General features: G+C 40.5%; 1 protein-coding gene across 1 annotated transcript in view; it reads right to left on the bottom strand.

Annotated features, from left to right (window-relative positions):
• MALRD1 (MAM and LDL receptor class A domain containing 1) overlaps nt 1-27,409 on the bottom strand; it is a 284,449-nt gene that overhangs the window by 76,387 nt on the left and 180,653 nt on the right. The window contains 2 exon segments of the mRNA XM_056857102.1: nt 4,811-4,939; nt 20,026-20,206. Coding sequence (XP_056713080.1) covers nt 4,811-4,939; nt 20,026-20,206 — 310 coding nt within the window.

Raw genomic sequence — 27,409 nt, 5'->3', positions numbered from 1 at the left:
ACTCGCCAGGATACAGAGTTCAAACCCTCCTTACATTGTTGCCCAGCAACTGGTATTCCAAAGTAGACTATGTCTAAACTTGGATGATGTAGGCATCATGGCTAACAGCCATTGTTTATTTATTTGCTTCCTTTATACTCCACCTTTCTCCCCAATGGTGACCCACATAATTCTCCTCTCTTCAGTTTTATCCTCACCACAACCCTGAGGTGGGCTAGGCTGAGAGTGTGTGACTAGCCCATGGTCACCCAGCAAGTTTCCATGGCAGAGTGGAGCTTCAAACCTGGGTCTCCCATATTCTAGTCCCACACTCTAACCACTACACCACACTGGCTTGATGGATCTATCCTCCCTGATCTCTCAGCTTCTTAGTGGATGCAACAGCATTAGTGTTTGGAAGGAACTGCCTGTCTCATGTGTATGGATAGTTTTGGATTGCTTTCCCTGACTGAAGTTGTAAGGTCCCTGAAGTTGTGAAAACCACCACTTGTCAGCTTGTCTATAAGGCTTGTTAAATCTTGCCAGGTTTATTTAAATCCTTGGATCGGAGTAATACTCATTGGTGGAAGGTTTCCTTCCAAGGCATCTAAAGGAGGCAGTAATTCATCTGCTACTGAAAAAACCTTGCCTGGTTTAGGATAAAAATTCTTTTCTGGAAAATTATAGCCTGATATTGAATCTTCTGTTTTGGGGCAAACTGATGGAAGTAGTCACAGCAAAGAAGCTCCATGCATACCTAAATAACATTCCCTTGAAGAAAGGAAGGAATGGAGGTTCTTGATTTTGGCAGGCTAGAAATGGGAAGAAGCCAAATAAGCACTATTACACATAAAAGACCTGGTTGTAGGTTAGCTTTTGGACAGAGACAGTTCTAGTAGTACTAATCTGTGGCTAAAAATAGTTATTAAAAAGATACCAATGTCAAAGCATAACTCCACATATGTCAATAATAAACACAAGTTCCAAGGAGATCATTTAAGCCTTTGTATACATAGCTCCAGGAAAGGTATATACACCTCCCTAGGAGAGTGAAAGAAGATACTTAAACAGAGGGTAACTTCATTTGTCCTAACAAAGTAAATTGATAGCTTTCCTATGCAGCAAATAAGACAGCAAGTCTAGGGAGTTCAGTGATAAGATAAGATAAGATAAAAAGTTTGTCCTCCATACGCATTCTGGTAAGCCATTCCCGAGGAAAAAGAAGAAGAAGAGTTGGCTTTTATATGCCAACTTTCTCCACCTTTTAAGGAGAATCAAACCAGCTTACAACCTCCTTCCCTTCCCCTCCCCACAACAGACACCTTGTGAGGTAGGTGAGGCTGCGAGAGCTTGAAGAGAACTGTGACTAGCCCAAGGTCGCCCAGCAGGCTTCATGTGTTGACATGGGGAAACCAACCCAGTTCACCAGATTAGAGTCCACCACTCTTAACCACTACACCACGCTGGACCAAAGAAAAAAGCTTATAACCTGACTAATGCTGGACAGACAATCAGGGAGGCACCACACGGAGAAGGCTGTCTTGCTTTGGTGGTCCAGGCTGTTGGTCTTTGGGTCTAGATCCATTAATGCTGCTAAATGGGTCCTCCAGTGGCAGTCTTCAAAGTCAGTCAGGGCCTGATATGAGTCAGAGTCTGCCTTACTGGACAGGGCCATGGCACATCTAGCAAAAGTTAAGCATCTTTCAGTCCTACTGAGTTCAAAAAGAAAATTAAGCACATGCACAGTTCCATCCCACTAATGCATCTGATGAAAGAGGCTCCTGCCTATAGGGACTCCGGTCTTTAAGGCATCATAAAACTCCCTGTTGCTTCTTGGTGAAACAGACAAATGCAGCTTTTATCCTGTACTCTCTACCATTCAAATTGATGGGGCTTAACTTAGGCTCAATTGGGCCTCATGATTTCGCCTTTATAAAAAGATCACCTGGCTACAGGAATTCTGTTCTAATATGTTGCCAGCATAGTCTGCTCGAATTGTTCACAATAAATATTTGAGAACAGCGTGTGCAGGGTCGATGAAGTCAGCACCTTGTTTGAATCCTTTTGGATGTAAAAGCAGGTCTATTTAGAGGTGATAGGAAAAGGACTCTTCCATTTTTCTTTAACACTGCTTTCGTTTTGGGATGCCAAGGCATTTGACTAGATGGTTCATCAACTAGGGAGGCCTGTTATTCATAAAACCAACATGTAATTGAATACGCTTCAGGAGAACAGAACCTGCTTGTGAGGTGCGTGTGCGTTCTCCCACCTGAGTACCACTGCTGATTTTTAAAGAGCATGAGAACTGTGGTGAGAATCTCAGACCAGAAGGCAGTCAAGATGTATTTAAGTTCACACTGCCAAAAAAATTAAAAAATAAACCACCGCTTCCTTTCTCGCTTTGCTTTTAATCACACAGCAGCAGTTCCATTATTCCTCTCCTGTGCAAATGTGTTTTTGTTCTGATTAGCGAAAATATAATGCTACTGGGTCAAATTTGGTTGTCAATAGAGGAAAAAAGCCAGGTGCATTTAATTCATATTCATACAGAAAATAATGATTAGCATATATGATTGTGGGATAAAAATTGTCAATGTTATTCATAATTGAGGCATATCATAACTCTATCAGTCTTTATTCTGCCCTTCCTCTAAGCAACTCAAAATAGCATATTTGTCCTTGCTGCCTTGGGGAGCCCATTTGGGTGGAAAGACGGCATAGAAAAGTTTTAAATACATAAATTTAAATAAATAGACAACCCTGTCAGGTAGATAGCAATGGATAGCTGTATTAGTCTGTCTGTAGCAGTAGAAAAGAGCAAGAGTGCAGTAGCACCTTAAAGACTAACAGGGCAAGAGTCCAGTAGCACCTTAAAGACTAACAAAAATATTTTCTGGTAGGGTATGAGCTTTCGTGAGCCACAGCTCACTTCTTCAGATACAGCTAGAATGTGAATCCATCGGTCTTTAAGTAGAGGAACAGTATGTAAATGTGAATAGCAGGCTTGATGGGATTAGGTGTGATATGCAGAAGAGTCTGTGATGAAAGCTCATACCCTACCAGAAAATATTTTTGTTAGTCTTTAAGGTGCTACTGGATTCTTGCCCTTTTTGACTACTGCAAACAGACTAACACGGCTACCCACTGTGAATTAAAGACTAACAAAATTTCTGGCAGGGTATGAACTTTTGTGAGTCACAGCTCACATATTCAGATACCTGTGAAGTAGATTAAGTTGAGAATTTAGATCTGAATATAGGTCCTTGAGGTCCCCCATTGCAACCATCCTGAACCACTGCCTTGGAAATATACTACCAACCTTCTCCCTGGCACCTTGCCAGTCACTCTAAAAATATAAAGGGGAAAAACTATAGACAGAACATGAAGGGGAAAACCATTGACAAAATACAATTTAACAAGGAATTGGAAAAATTCATTCTGCTTAATATAAAAACTACTCACAGCCCATTCCTGAAATGACGGCGTACGGGGACGGTGGGGAAGAGGCGCAGCAAGGAGAAGACATATTCACATCATTTTTTCCTAAGTCAGTGGCAGTTTTCGGTGGGATGCTTATGATGCACCAATCAGTGGAAATGTGAAATGTACTAGTCTAGATTGCAAGCATTCTTTCCCTGTCAATTTCACTCTTTAAAATACTTGCCTTCTGCGTGAATGTGTGAGTGGGTGTGTACTACACATCATAATCCAGTGGGTCTCCTTGTCAGTCAGAACAAAAAGAGCACATGCTTGCTGCAAGCAACATGTTCCCATTTCTGGGAGCGAATTTTGGCATTTTTCAGGCTGTCACATGAAATGCTATCAAACCTGTAAGAGAGGTGCACCACAGGCAATGACAGCTACATAATATCACGTTCTTAATCTGTAGAAGGGATTGCCGATACACAAACTCATTGAAAACATCCAGCCAACAAAAATCATGTTTAAAACAGAATGAGCGCTTTTAAAATTGTTGTTTTTCCTAGCTGTGCCACACAAAATTATTCCATGTTCCTCTTAAGGTATCTGTTTCACTGTCACTTCAATGTTAAAAAGCAAGTGATTCAGTATCTACTTTTTCTAATAATTTGTGAGCATGCCATTTATTTTTCTTATACGTCAAACCAAGAGTGCATTCCTGAAGGGGGGTGAATGCTCTTAAGACTGGCACAGATGCCGGAGTAGTGCCCCTTAAGTCAGCCCTCCTGGATTTTGGCAGCAGCACGGGGCTCGGGTACCGGCAGGGCCTCCCGCCAGCATTCTCCTGGCACAAGCCCCCACGCCAGGGTCCCGGGAGGCATTCCTGGGGCATTCTGGGAGGCGGAGCTGCCATTAAGGCAGCTTCCAAACCCCTTTTGCCCTGGGAACGCCTCCCAGGATAGCAGCAGTCCCGTGCCACCTTTTTAGGTGGTGCAAGTCTGCTTTCCCCTATGGGGGAAAAAGACTTTATTTCTCTGTGGCAGCTGGGAAGCCTCTGAGGAGGCTTCTCAGCTATGCCATCCCAGCTGCTGCTGGAATGCACTGTAAATGTAATTAACCATGGTGCACACTAGACTCTGAAGTTCTCAAAAGCTTTGTTTCCCTGTAGATGGTAATGGAAGGAGGAAAACTCTTTTTTGAGAAAATCTGAATTAGCCGCAAGTCAGTCCTGCATCCAGATATTTATTTGTTCAGCAATCGTCTCCAGGTATATGAAAATGCCATGTCTCAGGCCCCGAGAGCACTAGCAGAGAAGCAGCATGTTCATCATTATCATCTCCTGAGAATCTGCATTACAGCTGCTAGGTTAAAACAAACTGCCCCTCATTTGAATGCATATTTAGGTACTTACTGCAGTCAGCTTCATCTGACCGGTCTCCACAGTCAGCCTTGTAATCACAAACAAGGTTGGACTCGATGCAATTCTTGTTCTGACACACAAAGTCAGTGATAGTCGGGCACACCCCAGAATCCTCTCCAACTGAAACCAAGAGGAGAGCTCAATCAATACTTTAATTAAATCAAACACTGCCCTTTCTGATTTGTTTAACCATTACACACCATCACTTTAGGGATTTACAGTTTCCAACAGACGTTATTCTGTCCCGCTCACTTTTAATGATAGCTTGTACTTGATTGGACTGCTCTATTGCCCACAAGGCTTAATGGATAAGGAAGCATTAACAGGATGGGAATTCAATTCAGCAACAGAGAAGCTCTTTGCTTGCCTTGTTTGTTTCCCAGATGTGTTAGAATGTAACATTTGTAGCAAAGCTGGAATTTTGTAGAATCCCACTTTCTACACACAATTCTATTCACATATAGCAGAGCTTTGCCTACATTTTCCTAAGATAGCACCCTCCACCATGTCACCCTAAGCAATTTTTTAAATCTCAGTAAGTTCCAGACATCTTCTTAAACATAATACAAGGAAATACAATTTCTGCTAATCACCGCTGATAAGGGCGGGGCCATTGTGGTATTATCACAAGCAGATTACCACAATGAGATAAAACGACAACTTAGCAATACGCAATTTTACAAGCGCCTGACACATGACCCCACAGAGGAAGTACAACTGATTATTAGAACAGTGGTGAATGAAGCATTAGCTGCTGACCACATATCAAAAGCGACTGCTGAATATTTATATAATGAGTTTCCCAAAGTACCTAAGTTTTATGTTCTGCCTAAAATCCACAAACAGACCCGCCCTCCACCAGGTAGACCAATCGTTGCAGGGATTTCCTCTGCCTTAGAACCCTTAGCTAAGTATCTAGAATCCTTCCTTCATGAGTTTACTTTAAAAACTCCAGCATATATTAAAGATACTAAACATTTTATTACATGCATAGAACAACTGACTATACCACTGACTGCGGTGCTTTGCACCCTAGATGTTAACGCACTATACACAAATGTCCCCACGGACGTAGTACGTGTTATAATTGCTGATTTATTGGACTCACGTGCTAACTTACAACCTCCGACCCCATTTCTTTTGAACTTACTTGACATTGTTATGGAAAAGAACTACTTTGTATATGATGAGGAATTTTATTTGCAGATACATGGGGTCGCCATGGGGAGCGCCTGTGCGCCCTCAATTGCAAATATTTATATGATCGCATTTGAATATGCACATATATTGACCAATAACCCATTTAGCAATAAGATCTTTTTTTATTTTCGTTACATAGATGATGTTTGCTTGGCTATGCAAGATGCACATAGTTTCATGCAATTTAACCAATGGATTAATGAACAAGATCTAAATATTCAATTGAGTGGGGCATGTAATTTAGAGTCAATTCCGTTTCTAGATGTGACCGTTTACAAAAATTCTGATGGTAAATTGGGCGTTCGCCCCTATAAAAAGTCTATGGCCAGGAATGCTTTATTGCATTATGATTCTTTCCATCCGGTCCATCTAAAAAATAATATCCCATATGGCCAATTACTTCGATTGAAACGGAATTCAACTCAACTAGTTGATTTTTTCCAAGCAGCACACAATTTGAATGCTGATCTCCTACAACGGGGATACCCTAAACATGTCATTCTAAATGCTATGCATCAAACTAATAACAAACCTAGGGAATCATTAATTACAGAATGCACCACTCTTAAGCCTACACGACTTACTTATGTGATGCAATATACTTCCATGTCACCTCTAATTGGCCAAATTCTCCGTAAACACTGGCACCTGGTGCAACATCTACCCGGTTGCCAAGTACCTCCACGGATTGCATACAAACGCACCAGGTCTTTTAGAGACATACTAATAAATCCAATATCACGCCCTATGTCCTCATCCAATTTGCCTGCAGGTAATTTCAAATGTGGCTCTTGTCAGAGCTGCAAATACATGCTGACAGTTCGTGAAATCACGAACCCAGTAACGGGTCGCATATTCAAAATTGATAGTTTTAATAATTGTGACTCACGGCACCTTATTTATGTGATCAGATGTGCATGTCCTCTCTGGTATATTGGACAAACCCAGAGACCTATAAAATACCGGATCAGTGAGCACAGGTCCAGAGTAAGAAATCACGTTCTGGAGGCTCCCCTTACCTCACATTTCCTGGAGAAAAACCACTCTGATGAGGAACTTTCTTTCTTTGTATTATGGCGTTATACTAACACTAAGAAATATGAGAAAACTGACATTGAATTGATACTTAGACGTCAAGAATCTAAGTACATACATATGTTCGATTCCTTACATCCTAAAGGACTAAACACATCGCTAGATCTAGCATGTTACCTATGAGCAAGTACATCACTTACACTATATGGTTCTGTCACTTTAAAACATTCTGCTCACATGGTCTCCTTGTATCAGGTGACTAGACTCTTTAAATGCTCTCCGTACTCAGGGCTACTTTGCCAACGCGAAAGCCAGTTAGTAACAGCTCGCGTGTAAGTATCAATTGTTTGTTTATTCCTATAATGCTTACTTTTGATTCCTGTTATTTATAGACCATTTTGCATTGTGTATATTGCTGTATTTTTGTAGTGGCCGCTGAGGAAGGCTTTTTTGTTAAGCCGAAACAGAAAGACAACCGGGCTTCTGTTTAAATGAAGAACTGACCTTCTTACCTCTTGAATGACAAGACGTTCTATACAGCTAAAAGGACTGCAAAAAATGGACATTGTACCTATGTTCTGTAGTTTAATTTTGTGTTCTTTGGTATATACAGTTCAGTTTGTAAACCAAGTTCATTGTATATAGTGTATATGATAGTTTGAATAACACTATTACAAGTATTTAATTTTGAATTATTCATTGTCTTTGCAACACGTTGCTGGTTTGGGTTTGCTCAAGTAACTATACAGCACGCTAACGTTTGTTTGCTACAATAATCTCTGTTAGCATGGCTAAATGGAAGGAATCATTTGCATTCTCTACGGAGGAGCGAGACAAAATTCTTGACCTTGCCTTACCATTTACTTTGTCTGATACAGAACCGGCTCCAGATTTTACTAAGTTAACCAACATGTCTAAGAAACAAATCAAATATGCGATGCATGCCTCTTCATTAGCACAATATGTAAAGAACAGGATGATACCTAGAGGCTTACGCCTCCAAAAAGCTCCGACCTTGTTTAAGGAAAATGTGTTGTTTAAGGACAAATGGGTTGCCATTTTGAATAAGTGCGCTTATGATTTGATGACTTTGATCATAGAACAAGCTAATCATGAAGTTGATACCATTAAGGGGGACATAGACAAGTTTAAGGATGAACTTAAACCTTCCTTTTCTTCTTCTACTTTTGATAATAAAATGAAACAACTAGAGTCAGAACTTAAAGCATACCAAGATAACATCAAATTATATAAGACTAAGAAATATGAAAGGGACTCTAATGACTATAGTCAAGATGTTGTTTACCCATGGTATTCGGGGCAACCGGTCACCACCAATGCTAGAACCACTAATAGGAATAGAGCATGGGACTATGATAGTGAATCATCTAGCCTGTCTAGTCGCGCCTCCGATAGGGACTATAATTTACGTTCCAGATATGTAAGGGGACGGGGTACCTCCCGCCCTTTTCGGAGACGCAGAGGGGAAAGAACAATGAGATAGTGGTTAATCTCTCTCATTATACACTTACAGCCCAGGAGAATCAGGTGTTACAAAGGGGTTTGGGCTTTGTACCCACCCCTCTATATTCTTCATTACAAACAAAAATTGATGTTTTCAGATTCATTCGACTCCTGAAATTGAAAGAGAAATTTGGCAATAGTACAAGTGAAGAAATGGTGAATAAATTCAAACCTAAATCAAAATTCATACCCTCCTCGAGTAATCATTTTATTGCTACCTTCCATGATGTGGTAAACCGGGATATCAGTAGGATTGAACATAGGAAAATGCATAGAAAAAACAATATGTCAAAGGATGAATGGAATACACTACTCAAACTAGCAGCACAACCCGATATAGTGATTCAACCCGCTGATAAGGGCGGGGCCATTGTGGTATTATCACAAGCAGATTACCACAATGAGATAAAACGACAACTTAGCAATACGCAATTTTACAAGCGCCTGACACATGACCCCACAGAGGAAGTACAACTGATTATTAGAACAGTGGTGAATGAAGCATTAGCTGCTGACCACATATCAAAAGCGACTGCTGAATATTTATATAATGAGTTTCCCAAAGTACCTAAGTTTTATGTTCTGCCTAAAATCCACAAACAGACCCGCCCTCCACCAGGTAGACCAATCGTTGCAGGGATTTCCTCTGCCTTAGAACCCTTAGCTAAGTATCTAGAATCCTTCCTTCATGAGTTTACTTTAAAAACTCCAGCATATATTAAAGATACTAAACATTTTATTACATGCATAGAACAACTGACTATACCACTGACTGCGGTGCTTTGCACCCTAGATGTTAACGCACTATACACAAATGTCCCCACGGACGTAGTACGTGTTATAATTGCTGATTTATTGGACTCACGTGCTAACTTACAACCTCCGACCCCATTTCTTTTGAACTTACTTGACATTGTTATGGAAAAGAACTACTTTGTATATGATGAGGAATTTTATTTGCAGATACATGGGGTCGCCATGGGGAGCGCCTGTGCGCCCTCAATTGCAAATATTTATATGATCGCATTTGAATATGCACATATATTGACCAATAACCCATTTAGCAATAAGATCTTTTTTTATTTTCGTTACATAGATGATGTTTGCTTGGCTATGCAAGATGCACATAGTTTCATGCAATTTAACCAATGGATTAATGAACAAGATCTAAATATTCAATTGAGTGGGGCATGTAATTTAGAGTCAATTCCGTTTCTAGATGTGACCGTTTACAAAAATTCTGATGGTAAATTGGGCGTTCGCCCCTATAAAAAGTCTATGGCCAGGAATGCTTTATTGCATTATGATTCTTTCCATCCGGTCCATCTAAAAAATAATATCCCATATGGCCAATTACTTCGATTGAAACGGAATTCAACTCAACTAGTTGATTTTTTCCAAGCAGCACACAATTTGAATGCTGATCTCCTACAACGGGGATACCCTAAACATGTCATTCTAAATGCTATGCATCAAACTAATAACAAACCTAGGGAATCATTAATTACAGAATGCACCACTCTTAAGCCTACACGACTTACTTATGTGATGCAATATACTTCCATGTCACCTCTAATTGGCCAAATTCTCCGTAAACACTGGCACCTGGTGCAACATCTACCCGGTTGCCAAGTACCTCCACGGATTGCATACAAACGCACCAGGTCTTTTAGAGACATACTAATAAATCCAATATCACGCCCTATGTCCTCATCCAATTTGCCTGCAGGTAATTTCAAATGTGGCTCTTGTCAGAGCTGCAAATACATGCTGACAGTTCGTGAAATCACGAACCCAGTAACGGGTCGCATATTCAAAATTGATAGTTTTAATAATTGTGACTCACGGCACCTTATTTATGTGATCAGATGTGCATGTCCTCTCTGGTATATTGGACAAACCCAGAGACCTATAAAATACCGGATCAGTGAGCACAGGTCCAGAGTAAGAAATCACGTTCTGGAGGCTCCCCTTACCTCACATTTCCTGGAGAAAAACCACTCTGATGAGGAACTTTCTTTCTTTGTATTATGGCGTTATACTAACACTAAGAAATATGAGAAAACTGACATTGAATTGATACTTAGACGTCAAGAATCTAAGTACATACATATGTTCGATTCCTTACATCCTAAAGGACTAAACACATCGCTAGATCTAGCATGTTACCTATGAGCAAGTACATCACTTACACTATATGGTTCTGTCACTTTAAAACATTCTGCTCACATGGTCTCCTTGTATCAGGTGACTAGACTCTTTAAATGCTCTCCGTACTCAGGGCTACTTTGCCAACGCGAAAGCCAGTTAGTAACAGCTCGCGTGTAAGTATCAATTGTTTGTTTATTCCTATAATGCTTACTTTTGATTCCTGTTATTTATAGACCATTTTGCATTGTGTATATTGCTGTATTTTTGTAGTGGCCGCTGAGGAAGGCTTTTTTGTTAAGCCGAAACAGAAAGACAACCGGGCTTCTGTTTAAATGAAGAACTGACCTTCTTACCTCTTGAATGACAAGACGTTCTATACAGCTAAAAGGACTGCAAAAAATGGACATTGTACCTATGTTCTGTAGTTTAATTTTGTGTTCTTTGGTATATACAGTTCAGTTTGTAAACCAAGTTCATTGTATATAGTGTATATGATAGTTTGAATAACACTATTACAAGTATTTAATTTTGAATTATTCATTGTCTTTGCAACACGTTGCTGGTTTGGGTTTGCTCAATCACCACATTCAAGCAATGTTAGATTTGGCTCATATGTAGGCAATTATTTAATTAATTTACCAGAATGTCTATGTACACATGAACACATGAAGCTGCCTTATACTGAATCAGGCCCTTGGTCCATCAAAGTCAATATTGTCTACTCAGACCAGCAGTGGCTCTCCAGGGTTTCAAGTAGAGGTCTTATCCATTAAGCCTTGTGGGCAATAGAGTAGTCCAAGCTGCCACCAGCGGCACTGCCTTTAAACATGGTTTGTTAAACAGAGGGCAAGTTTTGGAGTTCTGGGGCTGCTCCTTAGGCAGAAATGAGAACAATCCTTTAAAAACTTGTGTGCTTTCCTCGATAGAAGCTGGTATCCCTTGCTATTAATATTCCTTTATGTTAAATACAGCATGTCTGTTAAATCCCAAATCAACTCAAATGTACATACCAACTGTACAAAGAGTACCACAGATAAAAGAAAGGAACATTTCTTTCCCCCAAACAAATTTTACAACTTCCCTTCAAATCAGCCAGGAATAAAATGTTGGATTTTTTTAAAAAGACAAAGCAAGCTAGTGTAACAGTACAGCAAATGCATGCATTTTTAAAGAATTTCCAGTTTTCACCTGCTGTGCTTCTCAAGCGTATTCATAGGACAACCTATGGTGAGTTGCTGGACTGAAGAAGAAAAAGTACTGAAAGAACAGCACATGCTGTGTGGTAGCCAACCTGGGAGTTTGATCACATCAAGATTAAGCGTTAAAAATTCATTTTGCACAATGAAAGTCAAATGCGTTCTTTGGTGTATACCAACAATTTCCAAATTATTAGAGAGGGTGGAATGGGCCCAACTCAAACCTCCCTACTGGGGCGACTAAAAAGCAGAGGCCCAGACGTATTTCTTGGAAATTTTTAATAAACGGTAAATGATCTTAATATTGTGGTTAACTGAGAGCCTGTGCGAGGCCCAGAAAGAATTTTTTTTAATAAGTTTTTAATTATATATTGGGAAGGGTACAGGGGAAAAAAAGGGAAAGGTAAAACGTTATATATATAAAAACAATATAGTATTAGGTAGTAAGCTCAGTTAAATACAACAAAAAATTTTAGTCAGTTATGATACATTGTGATACATTCTTTGAATAAAAAATGATTATAAAATATCATTCAGTTAATCTACTTATGCCACGTTAATATTCTGTTATGAAGAAATCCAGAGTTTACTTAGCAGTTAGTTGAAACATGTTAATTAATACATAGCCTGTTATGAATATTTAAGCCGGCGTACTTCATTCAGTTAACTACAATTCATATACGTTTAAAATGACGCCCATTTCTCATCAAATTGCTCTGTAGATTCATTAGGTTTTAAATTTAACTCAAAAGTCATTTTAGCCATACTGGCATATTCTAACAGTTTATCTTTCCAGTCTTCTATTTCGGATATATGGGTTTGCTTCCAAGTTCTTGCCAGAACCATTCTGGCTGCGGTTGTAGCATATTTAAAAACATCATGGAATTTCAACGGCAAGTTTTGTGGCACCATACTGAGTAAATAAAGAGGCCCAGAAAGAATTTGAATAATATTGTCGAAGGCTTCCACGGTCAGAGTTCATTGGTTCTTGTAGGTTATCCAGGCTGTGTAACCGTGGTCTTGGTATTTTCTTTCCTGACGTTTCGCCCGCAGCTGTGGCAGGCATCTTCAGAGGAGTAACACTGAAGGACAGTGTCCTTCAGTGTTACTCCTCTGAAGATGCCTGCCACAGCTGCGGGCGAAATGTCAGGAAAGAAAATACCAAGACCACGGTTACACAGCCCGGATAACCTACAAGAACCAATTTGAATAATGTATGCAGTAGCTTTGCAAATTAATTCAATAGCTCAATAAGCATATTGCTCTAAATTGGAGACTCAGAAAAGTTTGAAATTGGGTTTTAAAAAGAGGTGTAGGGGTTAAGAACGGTGGGCTCTAAACTGGAGAACCGTGTTTGATTCCCTGCTCCTCCACATGAGCAGAGGACTCTAATCTTGTTTCCCCACTCCTCCACATGAAGCCTGCTGGGTGACCTTGGCTAGCCACAGTTCTCTCTGAACTCTCTCAGCCTCACCTACCACACAAGGTGTCTGTTGTGGGGAGGGGAAGGGAAGGTGATTGTAAGCCATTTTGAGACTCCTTAAAAGATAGAGAAAAAGTGGGATAAAAAAACACCAGCTCTTCTTCTTCAGTTTAGCAAACTGAAGGCAACTGCAGACTGAGTTTTGACTGGGGTGCGGTGGAGGATAATTATTAATTTTAATAAGGATCTAAAAAATGTATTGCCTTTACAGCTAAGGCCCTCATGCTTGTTGAACCACAACTCCCAGGCCCCAGATGCATTCTTCAGATAGTCTTCTCCTTGTGGCATCCTCCCTTAGGATTGTCTGTCTGGGAACCATCAGGCTGTGGGCATTTTTTGTGGTAGGCCCAGTCCTTTGGAATGGCTTAGAAGAATGGATACAGAGGGCATCTTCACTTTGCATTCAGGAAGGCATGTAAAATGGTTTTATTTCAAAGGGCATTTGGTAGAGGGTAAATGTTTTTGCAGATCTGGTAGTGTTTTATATTGTGTATTTTTATGCTCTGGGCTGGTGAGGCATGGCCCGGCCTGACCAAGTGACATTTATGTCATATCTGGCCCTCATAAAAAATAAGATATATGAATGTTGTATTACTGTGTTTAAAAGTTTTCTAAGTACTATACTTTTTGTGACAATGAAAAGACCATACTACTGTTTCACAATTCCTCCCAGAGGAGAATCAATAATAAGTTTAAAATGCAATATATACAAATCAAATCTCATTGCTTTGGATATAGCCTCCTAGCTCCTTTTATGGTTGCTGTTGCTTTCTTGTTATTTTCTTACCCATTACAAATCAAAATCCTGCAAGGCCTCTTGAATTTATAACATACTATTGATGGGCATTTGTATCGGTCAGCCACATCACATAATCAATGGCACTGAAGACAGCTAGCAAATGTAATCATGTTAACACGAAGCCATATTCAGACAGGTGGAACTGGGTTACCAGTACAATTGGTACAGAATATCCATTATACTCGGATTCAGAACTCTTGATTAATAAAGAAGAAGAAGAAGAAGAAGAAGAAGGACCATCTATGTGGCCTATTTTCAAAAGGGAAGTTTACTTTAGGGAGTCAAGGGAATGAAATCCGTTATAATACAGAATCTAGAAGAGTCTTAGAAATATGTAACATAATAATGCTATATCAATCCCCTGCCTAGAGTCTGCGAAAACCAGGTTCAAATCCTTACTCTGCAATAGAAGCTTACTGGGTGATTTTGGGCACGTCCCTCTCTCTCAACCAAATTTACCTCACAGAGTGGTTGTTGTGATGATAAAATGGAGGAGGGGAGACTGATGTTGTTAGCCACCTTGGGCCCTCATTGGGCAGAAAATCAGGGTATACATTTCTAAATATTAAAAATATCAATGCCCTGCCTCCAAAATGGAGCAATTTGACAGCAGAGAGCAGCAGCAATTGGGATTTTGTGTGCTGAAGGTCTCAGATAGCAGGTGCTGGAAATGATGCTACTCTGCTTGAAGAAGTCTGCAGGACATAGCAGAAAAAAATTGAACTAGATGGACAGCTGATCTGATTAAGTATAAGGCAGTTTCATATGTTCAGACTGTGATGACTATTTGTTCATACCACAGCCAAAATAAAGATGTTAAAAGTGGAAATTTCCTCCATGAACCAATGCTTGCACCAAGAATAGAACTCCACACTCTAATCTGGAGAACCGGGTTTGATTCCCCACTCTACTCCTCCACATGAGTGGCGGATGATAATCTGGTGAACTGGGTTGGTTTCCCCACTCCTACACATGAAACCAGCTGGATGACCTAGGACTAGTCTCAGCTCTCTTAGAGCTCTCTCAGCCCCACCTACCTCACATAGTGTCTGTAGTGGGTAGGGGGAGAGAAGGTGATTGTAAGCCAGTTTGATTCTTCCTTAAGTGGTAGAGAAAGTCAGCACATAAAAACCAACTCTTCTTCTTCCACTTCCACTTTAATTTTCATTGGATTGAGTTTTCAAGGATTTTGTAACTCTCTGCACCAGGGGTCTCCAATTTTGTGAGTCTGTGGGCACCTTTTGAATTCTGATTCAGGGTGATGGGTGCAACCACAAAATGGCCATGTGGGAGATGGAGCCAACCCCTCACACAGAGGAAGCCCAATAGCATTGGATAAGAGGAGCAAATTTTAAAGACACACTGGGGAAAATGAGTCGGAGAGAAAATAAAATCAACACCACAGTGGCAGCTGTTGCTGAACTGTTAATTTAATCTGCACAGCCAATCAGATCTCCAGTGGGCACTCAGAAATCCTTCTGGGCAGGACTTCACCTGGCCACACCAACTTTCTAAAAACACTTGGTGGGTGCTAAGAAAGGGTGGGCGCTGTGGTACCCCCCAGGCACCAATTAGGAACCCCTGCTTTGCACTATGCAGAGGGAATGACTTGGGGGCACATTATTCAAAGGACTGTTAAATTGGACCCCTTTGTCCAATTCATTTGAAACCTGGGGAGTCATTAAAAGAGAAGATCAACTAGGTTTGGCCTGATCTCATCAGATCTCAGAAGCTAAGCAGGGTCAACCCTGGCTACTATTTGGATGGGAGACCTTCGAGGAATAGCAGTGTCGTGACGCAGAGGCAGGCAATGGCAAACTACCTATGAATGTCTCTTGCCTTGAAAACACCACCAGGGGTCACCATATGTCAGATGTGACTTTTCTAGGTAAAGGTCCCCTGTGCAAGCACCAGGTCATTCCTGAACCATGGGGTGATGTCACATCCCGACGTTTTCTAGGCAGACTTTGTTTATGGGGTGGTTTGCCAGTGCCTTCCCCAGTCATCTTCCCTTTATCCCCAGCAAGCTGGGTACTCGTTTAACCGACCTCGGAAGGATGGAAGGCTGAATCAACCTTGAGCCGGCTACCTGAAACCAACTTCCGTTGGGATCGAACTCAGGTCGTGAGCAGAGCTTGGGACTGCAGTATTGCAGCTTACCACTCTATGCCACAAGGCTCTTGTGACTTTACTACATATACAAAAAGCACAGGTTAATTACAGCTGGTTGTGACATCTGTATGCAGATGACTGGCCTAAGGTTGTACACTGTAATTCAGATCTGAAAAGAGATTTGGACTGCGGTTTCCCTAGTTTAAGTCCAACACTCTATACATACACTACACTGGCCCACAATCATTATGTCTCTTTTGCCCCATACTATAATGCCAACTGTCATTACTTTAAACACTTTTTAGAATGTAGAACTGTCAAGAAGTCTTCTCCCCTGAGAAAAATTAAGATACATATTAAGGACAAGTTCAGAAACATTTATGAGAAGTGAAATTCAGTCCGTGGCCAATGAAGCTTAACACGTAAATTTAAAAGGATTTTGGTGAACATTTTGCTTTTATTTTCAGGCTTCATAGTATCAGTATGCACTGCCACATACTCGGATACTTATAGGAACAGTGACATTTTATCGGCTTGTTCATCAGTAAAGTCTTTGGCTGTGGATGACCTTGACAGTCATCTCTAGTAAACCCTAGATAACACATTTCCTCAGGCAGAAGCCAGAAGTCTTATTGAATATTGTGCACTTTCAGTTCAAAAGCTGTAGGGAATTTTACCCAGCCACATGTGTCATGTAGAAGACCAGATCTAATCAGAAGACAGGCATCAACTCTGACACAGACCAGACTTCACAAATTATATTGACTCATGGAGAATTCTGGCTCAAGGCATCACAGCTTTGCCTGGTGGGTCCTACAATAAACAAGACTTCATTGGCTAAGATATCAAGAGTCTGTGAATGCAAGCTACAGCACAGACATGTCAAAATGTAATTCTCTCTGTATCCGACAATATGAACTTCAAGCTCGGATGTTTATTGATGAAGAGTAAATCAGGTACAGAAATGGAAAGGAGCTGATCAATGTGATTGAGATGTAAAATTTGAGTATCTGTATGTGAGAATGATACAAGAGGGACAGGAGGTGAAGGGACTGCTTCCACTACTCAGTAGAAAGCTACATACAAACTGACAGACATAACACCAGATGAGATTTAGCGACTATGGTAGACACAGTTTTGCTAGAGTTGGTAAGTACAAAGTCAGATAAGTGAACGAGGACCTTAGAACAGAACATAGCACAACACAACTGCACACAGTGAGCTTGGAATGGCTACAAAAATCTGATTTTGGCCATATAGCTTCCAAAATTGCTTTGTCGTATGAATATCAATCCATTTTTGTTTAATTCAAAGAAAAGTGGTATAACAGAAAGAACGTCAACAACTAAAGCATCTTCCTTTCTTGGAGGGGGATCTATGTTGGGGACTGTAATTATCCTTGACCCTATTTCAGTGGTTAATATTAGTTGGTCAGTCACAGGGTAGACTGTGAAGAAGGCATGTCTTCCCAAAGGTATAAAAAGGGCTGAGCTAAAACACCAGCATTCACTTTTCTCATTTTCCCAAACTCCCATCTATTTTCATGTGCTAGTTTTGCTCATTTAAGAGAAGTATGTGGTGAACCTTGAAAATTCGTTGGTTGATAGGCAGAACCAAAAAAGAGGCAGCTTCTCAAAGAGGTATTCCACAAGGAAAGGGTATTGTAGACATTCATAGAATCATAGAGTTGGAAGGGACCACCAGGGTCATCTAGTCCAACTCCCTGCACAATGCAGGAAATTAACAACTACCTCCCCCCACATCCCCAGTGACCCCAACCCTCCCCCCACCATGCAGGATCCCATAATCAAAGCACTCCTGACAGATGGCCATCTAGCCTCTGCTTAAAGACCTCCAAAGACGGGGACTCCACCACCCTCCGAGGCAGCACATTCCACTGTCGAACAGCCCTCACAGTTAGAAAGTTCTTCCTAATGTTTAGGTGGAATCGCTTTTCTATTAGTTTAAATCCATTACTCCGTGTCCTAGTCTCTGGAGCAACAGAGAACAAGTTAGTTCCCTCACACATTGTATTTCAATATCTAAGTGTACCACCTTCAAGGGCATCGCAACAAGGAATGATTTAAAAAGTCTCCCCCCATCCAAATTTGAACAAAATCACAGCAATGTACATGTTCAATACAAAGAAATGTTTTTGTACTTAAGATCCACATGTGATTTATACATGCAAGAGACTGTGGCGGTAAAAGGCTGAGGAGAAATAGTGGACTCTACTGCATCCAGATGGAGGATCATATTTTAAAATGCTTCCCTATGTCAAAAACTTGCTGTAAATAGAAAATCCACACAGCAAGGAAAGAGGTGGGGGCAGAGCCTTTCTATTTGTAGGAAGTTTTTTTAATGCAAAGGAAGCATTCAAAACTGAAATCTACCCATGGATGGAATCTCAAATAAGTACTCCATTCTGCCCCCACATTTACTTGGGTGCATTAATCAAGCATTACTTTGCTGTCATGTAGAGTTTTTTGAGCTCCTTATAAATCGTCTTTCTTGACTTTGTTCTCTCTTTTTGTATGTCCTCTAGTTGGTGGTGCTCCTTCTTTCATTTTGTTCTCAGGGGTTGACGGGGCCAAGAAGTGATGGGAGCTACACAGCACTCATAAAATGACATTTGTTTTTTAGGCTTGCTCCTGAACGTTCCATTTTTTAAATAAAAATACTTGTGAACAAACCTTCATAATTAGCAGGGGCCCTGCCCTGTCAAAGTCACCCAATTTAGTATTAAGAATAGTATCAATAGGGTTGCCAACCTCCAGGTACTAGCTGGCGATCTCCTGCTATTACAAGTGATCTCCAGCTGATAGAGATCAGTTCGCCTGGAGAAAATGGTCATTTTGGCAACTGGACTCTATGGCATTGAAGTCCCTCCCCTCTCCAAACCCCACCCTCCTCAGGCTCTGCCCCAAAAATCTCCAGGTATTTCCCAACCTGGAGCTGGCAACCCTCATTTTACCTTCATAATGAACCTATGAAGTAGGTTAGGCTTAGAGTAGTCCAAAATCACCCAGCAAGTTTCCATGGCAAAGTGGGGATTCAGACCTACAAATTTCTGGCCCAACACTCTGACAATTACACCATTCTAGGCCTCTGATCCAGGGCCCCTCTTTCTGGCGCCAATCAGCTGGCCAGCTGGGGACTTAATGGCAGGAAAACTAGGCCTCAACCTGTGTCACTGGCAACATGGCAATATCATTTCTGCTGTGCAATGGAAGTGACATCATCATGGAACTGGTTACAAATGGAAGCTCTGATATTTGGGCAAAAACTCTATGGTAAAAATGAGTTATAACTGTGGTTACCAGGTCGCTCTTCGCCACCGGCAGGAGATTTTTTGGGCGGAGCCTGAGGAGGGTGGGGTTTGGTGAGGGGAGGGACTTCAATGCCATAGACTTCAATTGCCAAAGCGGCCATTTTTCTCCAGGTGATCCGATCTCTATCGGCTGGAGATTAGTTGAATTAGCAGGAGATCTCCTGCTACTACTTGGCAGTTGGTAACCCTACTTATAACATAGAGGTTTTGCCCCAATACCAGAGCATCCCCACATCACCAGTGATGCAGGCCTAGACCTAGTTTTCAGCCAGTAAGTCCCCACCCCCCAATTCCCACTGGTTGCCAGGGAGTACCTAGCAAACCTACGCCATGCTGACGATTTTTTGAAATGGAACACAATACATTGTGTCTTACTTGCACTGCAGTTCTTGTATTCAATGTCATCTATTGCTGCTCCTCCTCCAAGATCTTTGGCTCGAATGCCTTCAAATATGACTTCAAAACTCCTCAGTTTCCCTAGATGTATTTCTGCTCTTTTCCATTGGCCACCATTATTTACAGAATCATTCCACATCTTTACAAGGCCATGTTCAACCTAAAGATTTAAAAAAGAGTGAGAATAAGAGTAAAGGGTGCACATTAGAATGCTAAACTACCATCTTCTATATATATGAGATGTGGTTGGAAGAATGTGAAATGAAACCAAGGAATCATTATACCCCCAAAATGCATTAGCACCTGAGATACTAGCAGTGCAGTCCTAAGCAGAATTACACACTAAGCCGTTTGACTTAGAAGGGTGTAACTTAGAAGGGTGTAACTCTGTTTAGGATTGGACTGTAAGGATTCCTGGCACAAAAATCAAACCAGTCATGAATCTTTTCCCCAATAAAAAATAAATCATATCACTAAAGCATGTCAATAAAACAATTTGTGTAAATTAAAAAATGCCAATAAAAACAGTCAATAAAAGCAAACCAGGATGTAACAGCACATACAGTGGAGCAGTCGAAAATGATATTGATAAAAAGGTTCTCATGCTAGAAGAATATTAATTTCACATTTAGTTGATAGTTTATTTATTTTGACCCCATTCTTTCCTGGTATTTTCAGTGTGTGTGTGTGTGTGTGTGTGTGTGAGAGAGAGAGAGAGAGAGAGAGAGAGAAAAGAAAAGAAAAGAAAAGAAAAGAAAAGAAAAGAAAAGAAAGAAAGAAAGAAAGAAAGAAAGAAAGAAAGAAAGAAAGAAAGAAAGAAAGAACTTCATAAAATAGTAATTTCTCACAGAGAAGAAGCTTCAGTCATTTGGCTATAGTATACTGACAGGAAATTCATATGTTAGATTATATTTTATACAACTAAAAGACCACAAGCAAAGATCCAATACTACCGTACCCCCCCAACCTGGTGCTGAGGTAAAACCCTCACACCCTTCCCCACTGAACAAGCAGCATGGGAGGTAAAATGAACCAAAGCCTTCTTGCTTTTTCCAACATTGGAATTATTTTCCAGAGTCAATAGCCAATCTAACCTGGACAACATTTCTTGCTCATTAAAGATAGAACAAAGTAGTTGGATCATGTGAGCATAAGACTAGTTCAATGCTTCTTTTCAAGAAGATGTTTACGTAGAGCTTTTCAAATACAAATTTGTATCTCTCAGTGCTTGACAATGAAAACAGTCTCCCTTTGACTGGTCCATGAACAAATCAGATGGGTAGTTTATTCATGCACAGGATGTGGTATTGAGCCTTGGGCTTGTGTACCTTACCTCATCAAACACTAAAGTTGTAATGAAAATGACTGTGATGCAAACAAAATGCCCAGGACTCCTCTTTCTCAGGTAATATGCACAGAAGGGAAGAGAGGATATCACACACAACGCGACAGTTGTTTTACATTGAGAAAAATTGTGAGCAATCTGTATACAATCATACATATGAAACACGGATTTCTCACAATATGCTTAAAGGGCAGGATACTTTTACAGACAAATCTTAGCAGATTTACGCAGAAGTAAGTTTTTCTTTGTTCAATAGGACCAACTCTCAGTTCACTATGCTTTTTACTGCACAATGTTTCTTAATCTTTGGTCTGCCATCAGGACTGTTCTTTTTGCTGCGACAGCCTAACACAGTTAACCTACTGGAATTTAGTATGCATAAAATGGCAACCTCAAGTACATTGCCAGATTACAAATGTATTCTTTACTACATAAGAATGATGACCTCCATCCACAGTATCTGGATTGGATACAAAGGTCAGTGTCCATGAAGAAGAATGTGTCGAATTACAACTGACCCATCCATGGGGTGTTCCAGGCAAGAGATTAGCAAAAATGGTTTGCAGTTGCTTTCCTCCATGTAGCAAACCCAATCTTCCTTGGTGGTCTCCCATCCAAGTAATAGCTGTGGCCAACTCTGCCTAGCTTCCAAGTTCTGATGAATTTGGGCCAATTTGGGCTGTTAGGGCCATGAACAGAACTGCAGCTCTCCATGCCATGCGGTACGTTATTTTTAAGAGTCCCCTGACCTTCAGGAGCCCTTTTGGAGAAGTTCAGAGGATTGCAGCAGGAAGGGGAGGACAGAACAGATCTGTTCCATTGGAACAGCTCCACTGGGGCCATTCTCATGGTTAACACATAGTCAAGATATCCTTTAGATACACTCACACCAGACAGATGATGAAGAAGAAGAGTTGGTTTTTATATGCCGACTTTCTCTACCACTTAAGGGAGAATCAAACCTGCTTACAATCTCCTTCCCTTCCCCTCCCCACAACAGACACCCTGTGAGGGAGGTGGGGCTGAGAGAGCTCTAAAAGAGCTGTGACTAGACCAAGGTCACCAAGCTGGCTTTGTGTGTAGGAGTGGGGAAACAAATCCAGTTCATCAGATTAGCCTCTGCCGCTCATGTGGAGGAGTGGGGAATCAAACCTGGCTCTCCAGATCAGAGTCCACCGCTCCAAACCACTGCTCTTAACCACTACACCGTGCTGGCTTTCTATACTATACTAACAAAGCTAGGCTGAATCCAGTAGAGGCAAATTTCATTTAAGAACATTATTCAGTAGGGATTTAGTCACATGATGCCCAGTTCCATTTGAGGATCATGATTTTAAATTATTACACCCTAAAGATTATTTTCTGCTGTAACATCAACTAGAAAGATTTCATAAACATGCCCCAAGCTGCTTAAAATATTTAATCACCAAAATAGTCATCTTTATAGGCATGTTTAGATGTGAATCTAAGAATTTAACTACATGTTATGTCGGAGATCCATAAACAAGTTTTCCAATATTTTGTTTTATTTCGTTGATGGAGAATCCAATTGGAATTTGATTGGAACAATGGTGCTGGGGGAGAGAGGGTGCATTTCAAGATGTTTTCCATGCCATTTTCCTGATCTAAATTGAACTCCAAACACTATTATTAGCCCCGGGGGTATTGAGTAGGGATTATTTAAAGTAGGAAAATGGCATAAAAGAAATAGTTTAACAATTCCTCCAAAGTGTGATTGCAATGAAGAGATTTAGAGCTGTTGCCACTGCATTAAACACAAAAAACATCTGGAAAACTTAAAAAGCTCTATGTCACCTGTAACGTGTAGTTTGGCCCTATAATTTAACTGAATATGCTAGTGACTGAGAATTTTGAATAATATCTATATATTTAATTCCAGGAATCATGTGCTGACTTTCTAGATATGTAGAGTTTACGTTATTCTCTGCTATGCACAACAAGGTTTGAAGCTGTGGCATTATTAGTTCAGTATAATCAAATAAACAGGGAGCTCAGTGAAACTTAACTATACAAATGATACAGATTCCAATAAGAATCAATTACAATTTACATAACTAATCTGCCTACAATGACTTCTGGACCCTTCCTATCTTGGAATGTTATAGATTTATTCATTACCTATGTCAGGCCAATTATTGGCATACCAATAGTGTACTTAAAGAGGATTGTAATTGGATAAGTAGCAGCTTCTCTTAAACTCAGTTTGTAGCTAGAATGTTGCTATATTATAACCCCACACCAAACACACACAATGTAACAATAGTATGAGGGTGAACAATCAGTGGGGGGATCTAAAATTTATAGAAATAAAATAATGTCCATTTACAAAAAAAAGTGGCTAACTTGCGTCACAGCCGGTGTATGCTGCTCTCCTCCTATAGTAAAGGGTCTAAAATTAGTTGCTTAAAATTTGAAAAATGCTGTCCATTTCTACAGTGCTAAAGCCTGCAAGGGAGATGAGAATTTAGGTTATTGGAGCAATGCTAAACTGGTCTACTTGGAAGTAAGCCCCATTTTATTTAATGTGGCTTACTCCCAGGAAATTGTTTTTAAGATTGAAGCATAGATGTGTATGTGTTCCCTACATGTCAAGAAGTGCCTCTCTAGCTGCAAAAAAGCAACCTTATAGCTAGTGCTGTTCCCATTGGTGATGGAGCTCTTTTCATGGGCAGGGGGAGCTGACATGGTCCCTTGCTACTACTGGTTTCTGCTCTGTGGCCTATGATCTCCTTGGTGTAATAATCTTGCCTTCTCTCCTTCAAGGAGAGGAGATAATCTCCCATTAATAATCTCCCATCTGCTATTGCGTCCTCTCATTTATAGTTCTCTCTCCTTTAGCTTCTCCTCAATGTGACCCTGCATACTTTACATAATAAAAAAAACATTTATGGGCTGGTCAAAGCTGCAGTCACAAACAAATAAACGGCAGAAGTAGTAAAATGAAGTACTAAAATGAAAATTAAGAGTATCACCTTAAAGGCTACTAAAAGATGAAAGCTTTTACTTTGGTAAAGAAGAAATCTGTCGTATATAACTCAAGGTGGGTCATTCCATGGCTCTGGAGCAAGTACAAAGAAGGTCCTGCTCCTGCCTTATCCTATTCCATTGCTGATCCATAACGTTCCTTTTTCATTTCTTGGACCTCCTATTTTCTTGTCGCCTACTCTTCCCTCCCCTTTCCTCAGAAGGAACCAATTTTGCATCCTTGTTCTATACAATACAATTTAACCTTCTCATTTCTCCTTCATTACTGTCCAGAACCTTTTCTGCACCTTTAACTACAGTGGACTCTTGAAATCCACACATTAGTTCTGAATCTGTTCCCTTTCATTCAATCCTTTTCCCTTGCATCCACTTTGATAGTTTCTAGATCAACAAAATTCAACCTCTCACAGTCTAAGGGGAAAAATTTGAGCTGCACAAAAGACCTAGAAACTTAGATAACAACTTACAGCACATTCCTGACTTCTGAGGACAAAAACGTTGGGGGGCCCTGCGCCCGGGCTACTTACGCCGTCATGAGTGGCCCCAATGCTGGCAGGGAGGCCCGGAGGCCCAGCGGCATAAAGGCCTGTGCTGGCATTCCAGTGTCCTGGGTGGCATTCCCAGGGCATGCCGGGGGGTGGAACTGCCTATAGGCAGCTTCCTGTCCCCATTCAGTCCAGAATGCTGGCAAGGAGAATGGCATTGCTGCACCTGCTTTTTAGCAGGCGCAGCGTCGCTGTTCTCTATGGGGTGAAAAGCCCAATTTTTACACACAAAAAAAGGCTCTAAAAGGCTTTTTTTGGTCTTTTGGCAGCCGTGAAACAGTTTGGACGTGTGGTGGCGCCTCTCCTACGCCGTCCCCGGATGCCAAAAGGTAAGGAATGCACTTTCAGGCTGCATGAATAACTGGGTAAATCATCAGCCAAAATGATTTAATAAAAAGCATCCTTCCATTTGGTAATATGGAGAAAAGTGAGAAAGGTTTATGAGTTTCATACTGAAAAACAGTATACTAGGGCAGGTGTTTAGCTTTTGGACTTAGTTCTGTATTAGACAAGATACGACATGGGGCAAAATTCAGGGCTTTGATTGTATCTGATCCTTCAGGTGTCTCTATCCTTATATGCAGTCTTCCTTTGAAATCTCTTAGGTGTGCAAAATCATCCCAAAACATTATTAATAAGAAGGCCCTTATTAACTTTATGGCAGTAGTAAAGCACTAGCTGTTGATTTGGGAACCAAGCAGGACTTCTAACTGAAGTGGAAATTAATAACGGTAAATTAGAATGGAAAATTGATCAGTTTAAGTATTTGCTGGTAACAAAGTGAATTAGACACATTGCACTAGCCGAGGAACATTAAGACCAATAACATGACAGATTAATTCGCATATCTTCTTGGCTTGCTGGGCTGAGTGTATCCCCACTGACACAAGAGATGGGTCCAGTCCACCACTAAAGGGCATTTGGACCCATTATACCAACAAACCTTTTGAATATGTCATCTCAAGAGGGAAAAGTCTAAGGAGAATTACTAAAAGAGCCCATAAGCAAACAGCACCAGCTTTTTCTTTTGCAAAATGTATAAACACTTAATAAAACATCAAGTACAGTGAAAATTGTAAAGCATTAAAGCATGTCTCTCTTAACTGAAACATTGTTTGTAACACTCCATTCCACATTTATTCAGTACTTCTCACAGGGTTGGTTTGAATACCGAAACAACAAACAACCCCCCCTCCCACAGCACCTCAACTATCATTATTACTCAGTTCCTTAGTTTTTGCATTATTGTGAGATTGTGGGTTCTGCTTCATTCTTGCTACTTCCTTCTTTTCCGTGCCCCTGCACCCACCAGCTTGTCGGTAGACAACTAGAATATCAACCGAGCTAATCACCTGATCAAGGAACGACCTCATTCCACCAATCATCCATTGCAGAGACAGGCCTAGTTATGGGAAAGTTTTTCAAAAGCTCATTTGTTGGTGCTTATCCAGAAACCAGAATTTGTACCTCGTTTATAACAAGATGCTTTTAGACAAGAAAAAAAAAGTTTATTAAAGTATCTTGTAATCCTGTTTGACATGGTAGAATTAATATCACTCATCTAGCAATACTATTGTTTCTGTTGCAAACACTGAAATGGAAAATGGTGCCACAACACCATTGGAGCGCTTTGATGGAAACGGAATTTTCTTCTATAACAAGATATTAAGCTGAAATTAAAAAACAAACAAACAATTTCAATACAACGATAGCCAAAATGTAAGAGTACAGCTTTTAATCCTTCACTTTTCTCACAACAAAATCAATAACCTGCAGACAGAAATGACAGATTAACATAAATTTTCTTTGGTTCTCTGTCAGTACTGCAAGGGAATGATTTTAACCCATTGATATATTGAAAGAATAAGCGATAGAAAATGATCTTCCATTTCCCCCCTCCACAGCACAAGCAAGTCCAAAAACATAAGATCACCATTTGCCCTTTCTCAAGCCATCTAGACTCATATGAATTATTTATTGCAATATCTAAAGCCAGTGTATATTTCTTGCCCAAACCAGAAAGGACTCTTGAGTTTCACAGAGGAATTTTCTGCTTCCTTTGCAATGTTTGTTTACTCTCCCACCCCTCAAAGCCTGAAAGAAGGTGAAGAATAAAATGAAAAATATTCCCTTGGCCTTTGACCATTCTACTGCACTGCATTCAGCTGTGACCTTTACAGGTTATTGCCCATTGGAAGCTTCCCAATATTGTAAACATTTGCCAGTGCAATCCAAACCACCCCCCTCCTGTCTCATATGTTACAACTTGGGCTACCCAAAGGCTGGGAGATTCCACAATAAACTATAACGTTTTAATGTTCTCTGATCCAGAAAGGACGCCATAAATTGAAGCAGGGTTACTCAGTCACCCACTGTTCAGCTTGTGTTCTGCTAACCAATCACAGTAAGGGAACCTATCTTTGCTGAGCCGTTCAGAGGTGTCCAAGCTAATTTGGATGTGTCTCTT

This window comes from Euleptes europaea, chromosome 11 (genome assembly GCF_029931775.1).
Source record: "Euleptes europaea isolate rEulEur1 chromosome 11, rEulEur1.hap1, whole genome shotgun sequence".
Lineage (NCBI taxonomy): Eukaryota > Metazoa > Chordata > Lepidosauria > Squamata > Sphaerodactylidae > Euleptes > Euleptes europaea.
The sequence above is the reverse complement of the archived record's forward strand: the minus strand, read 5'-3'. Positions and strand labels throughout refer to the sequence as shown.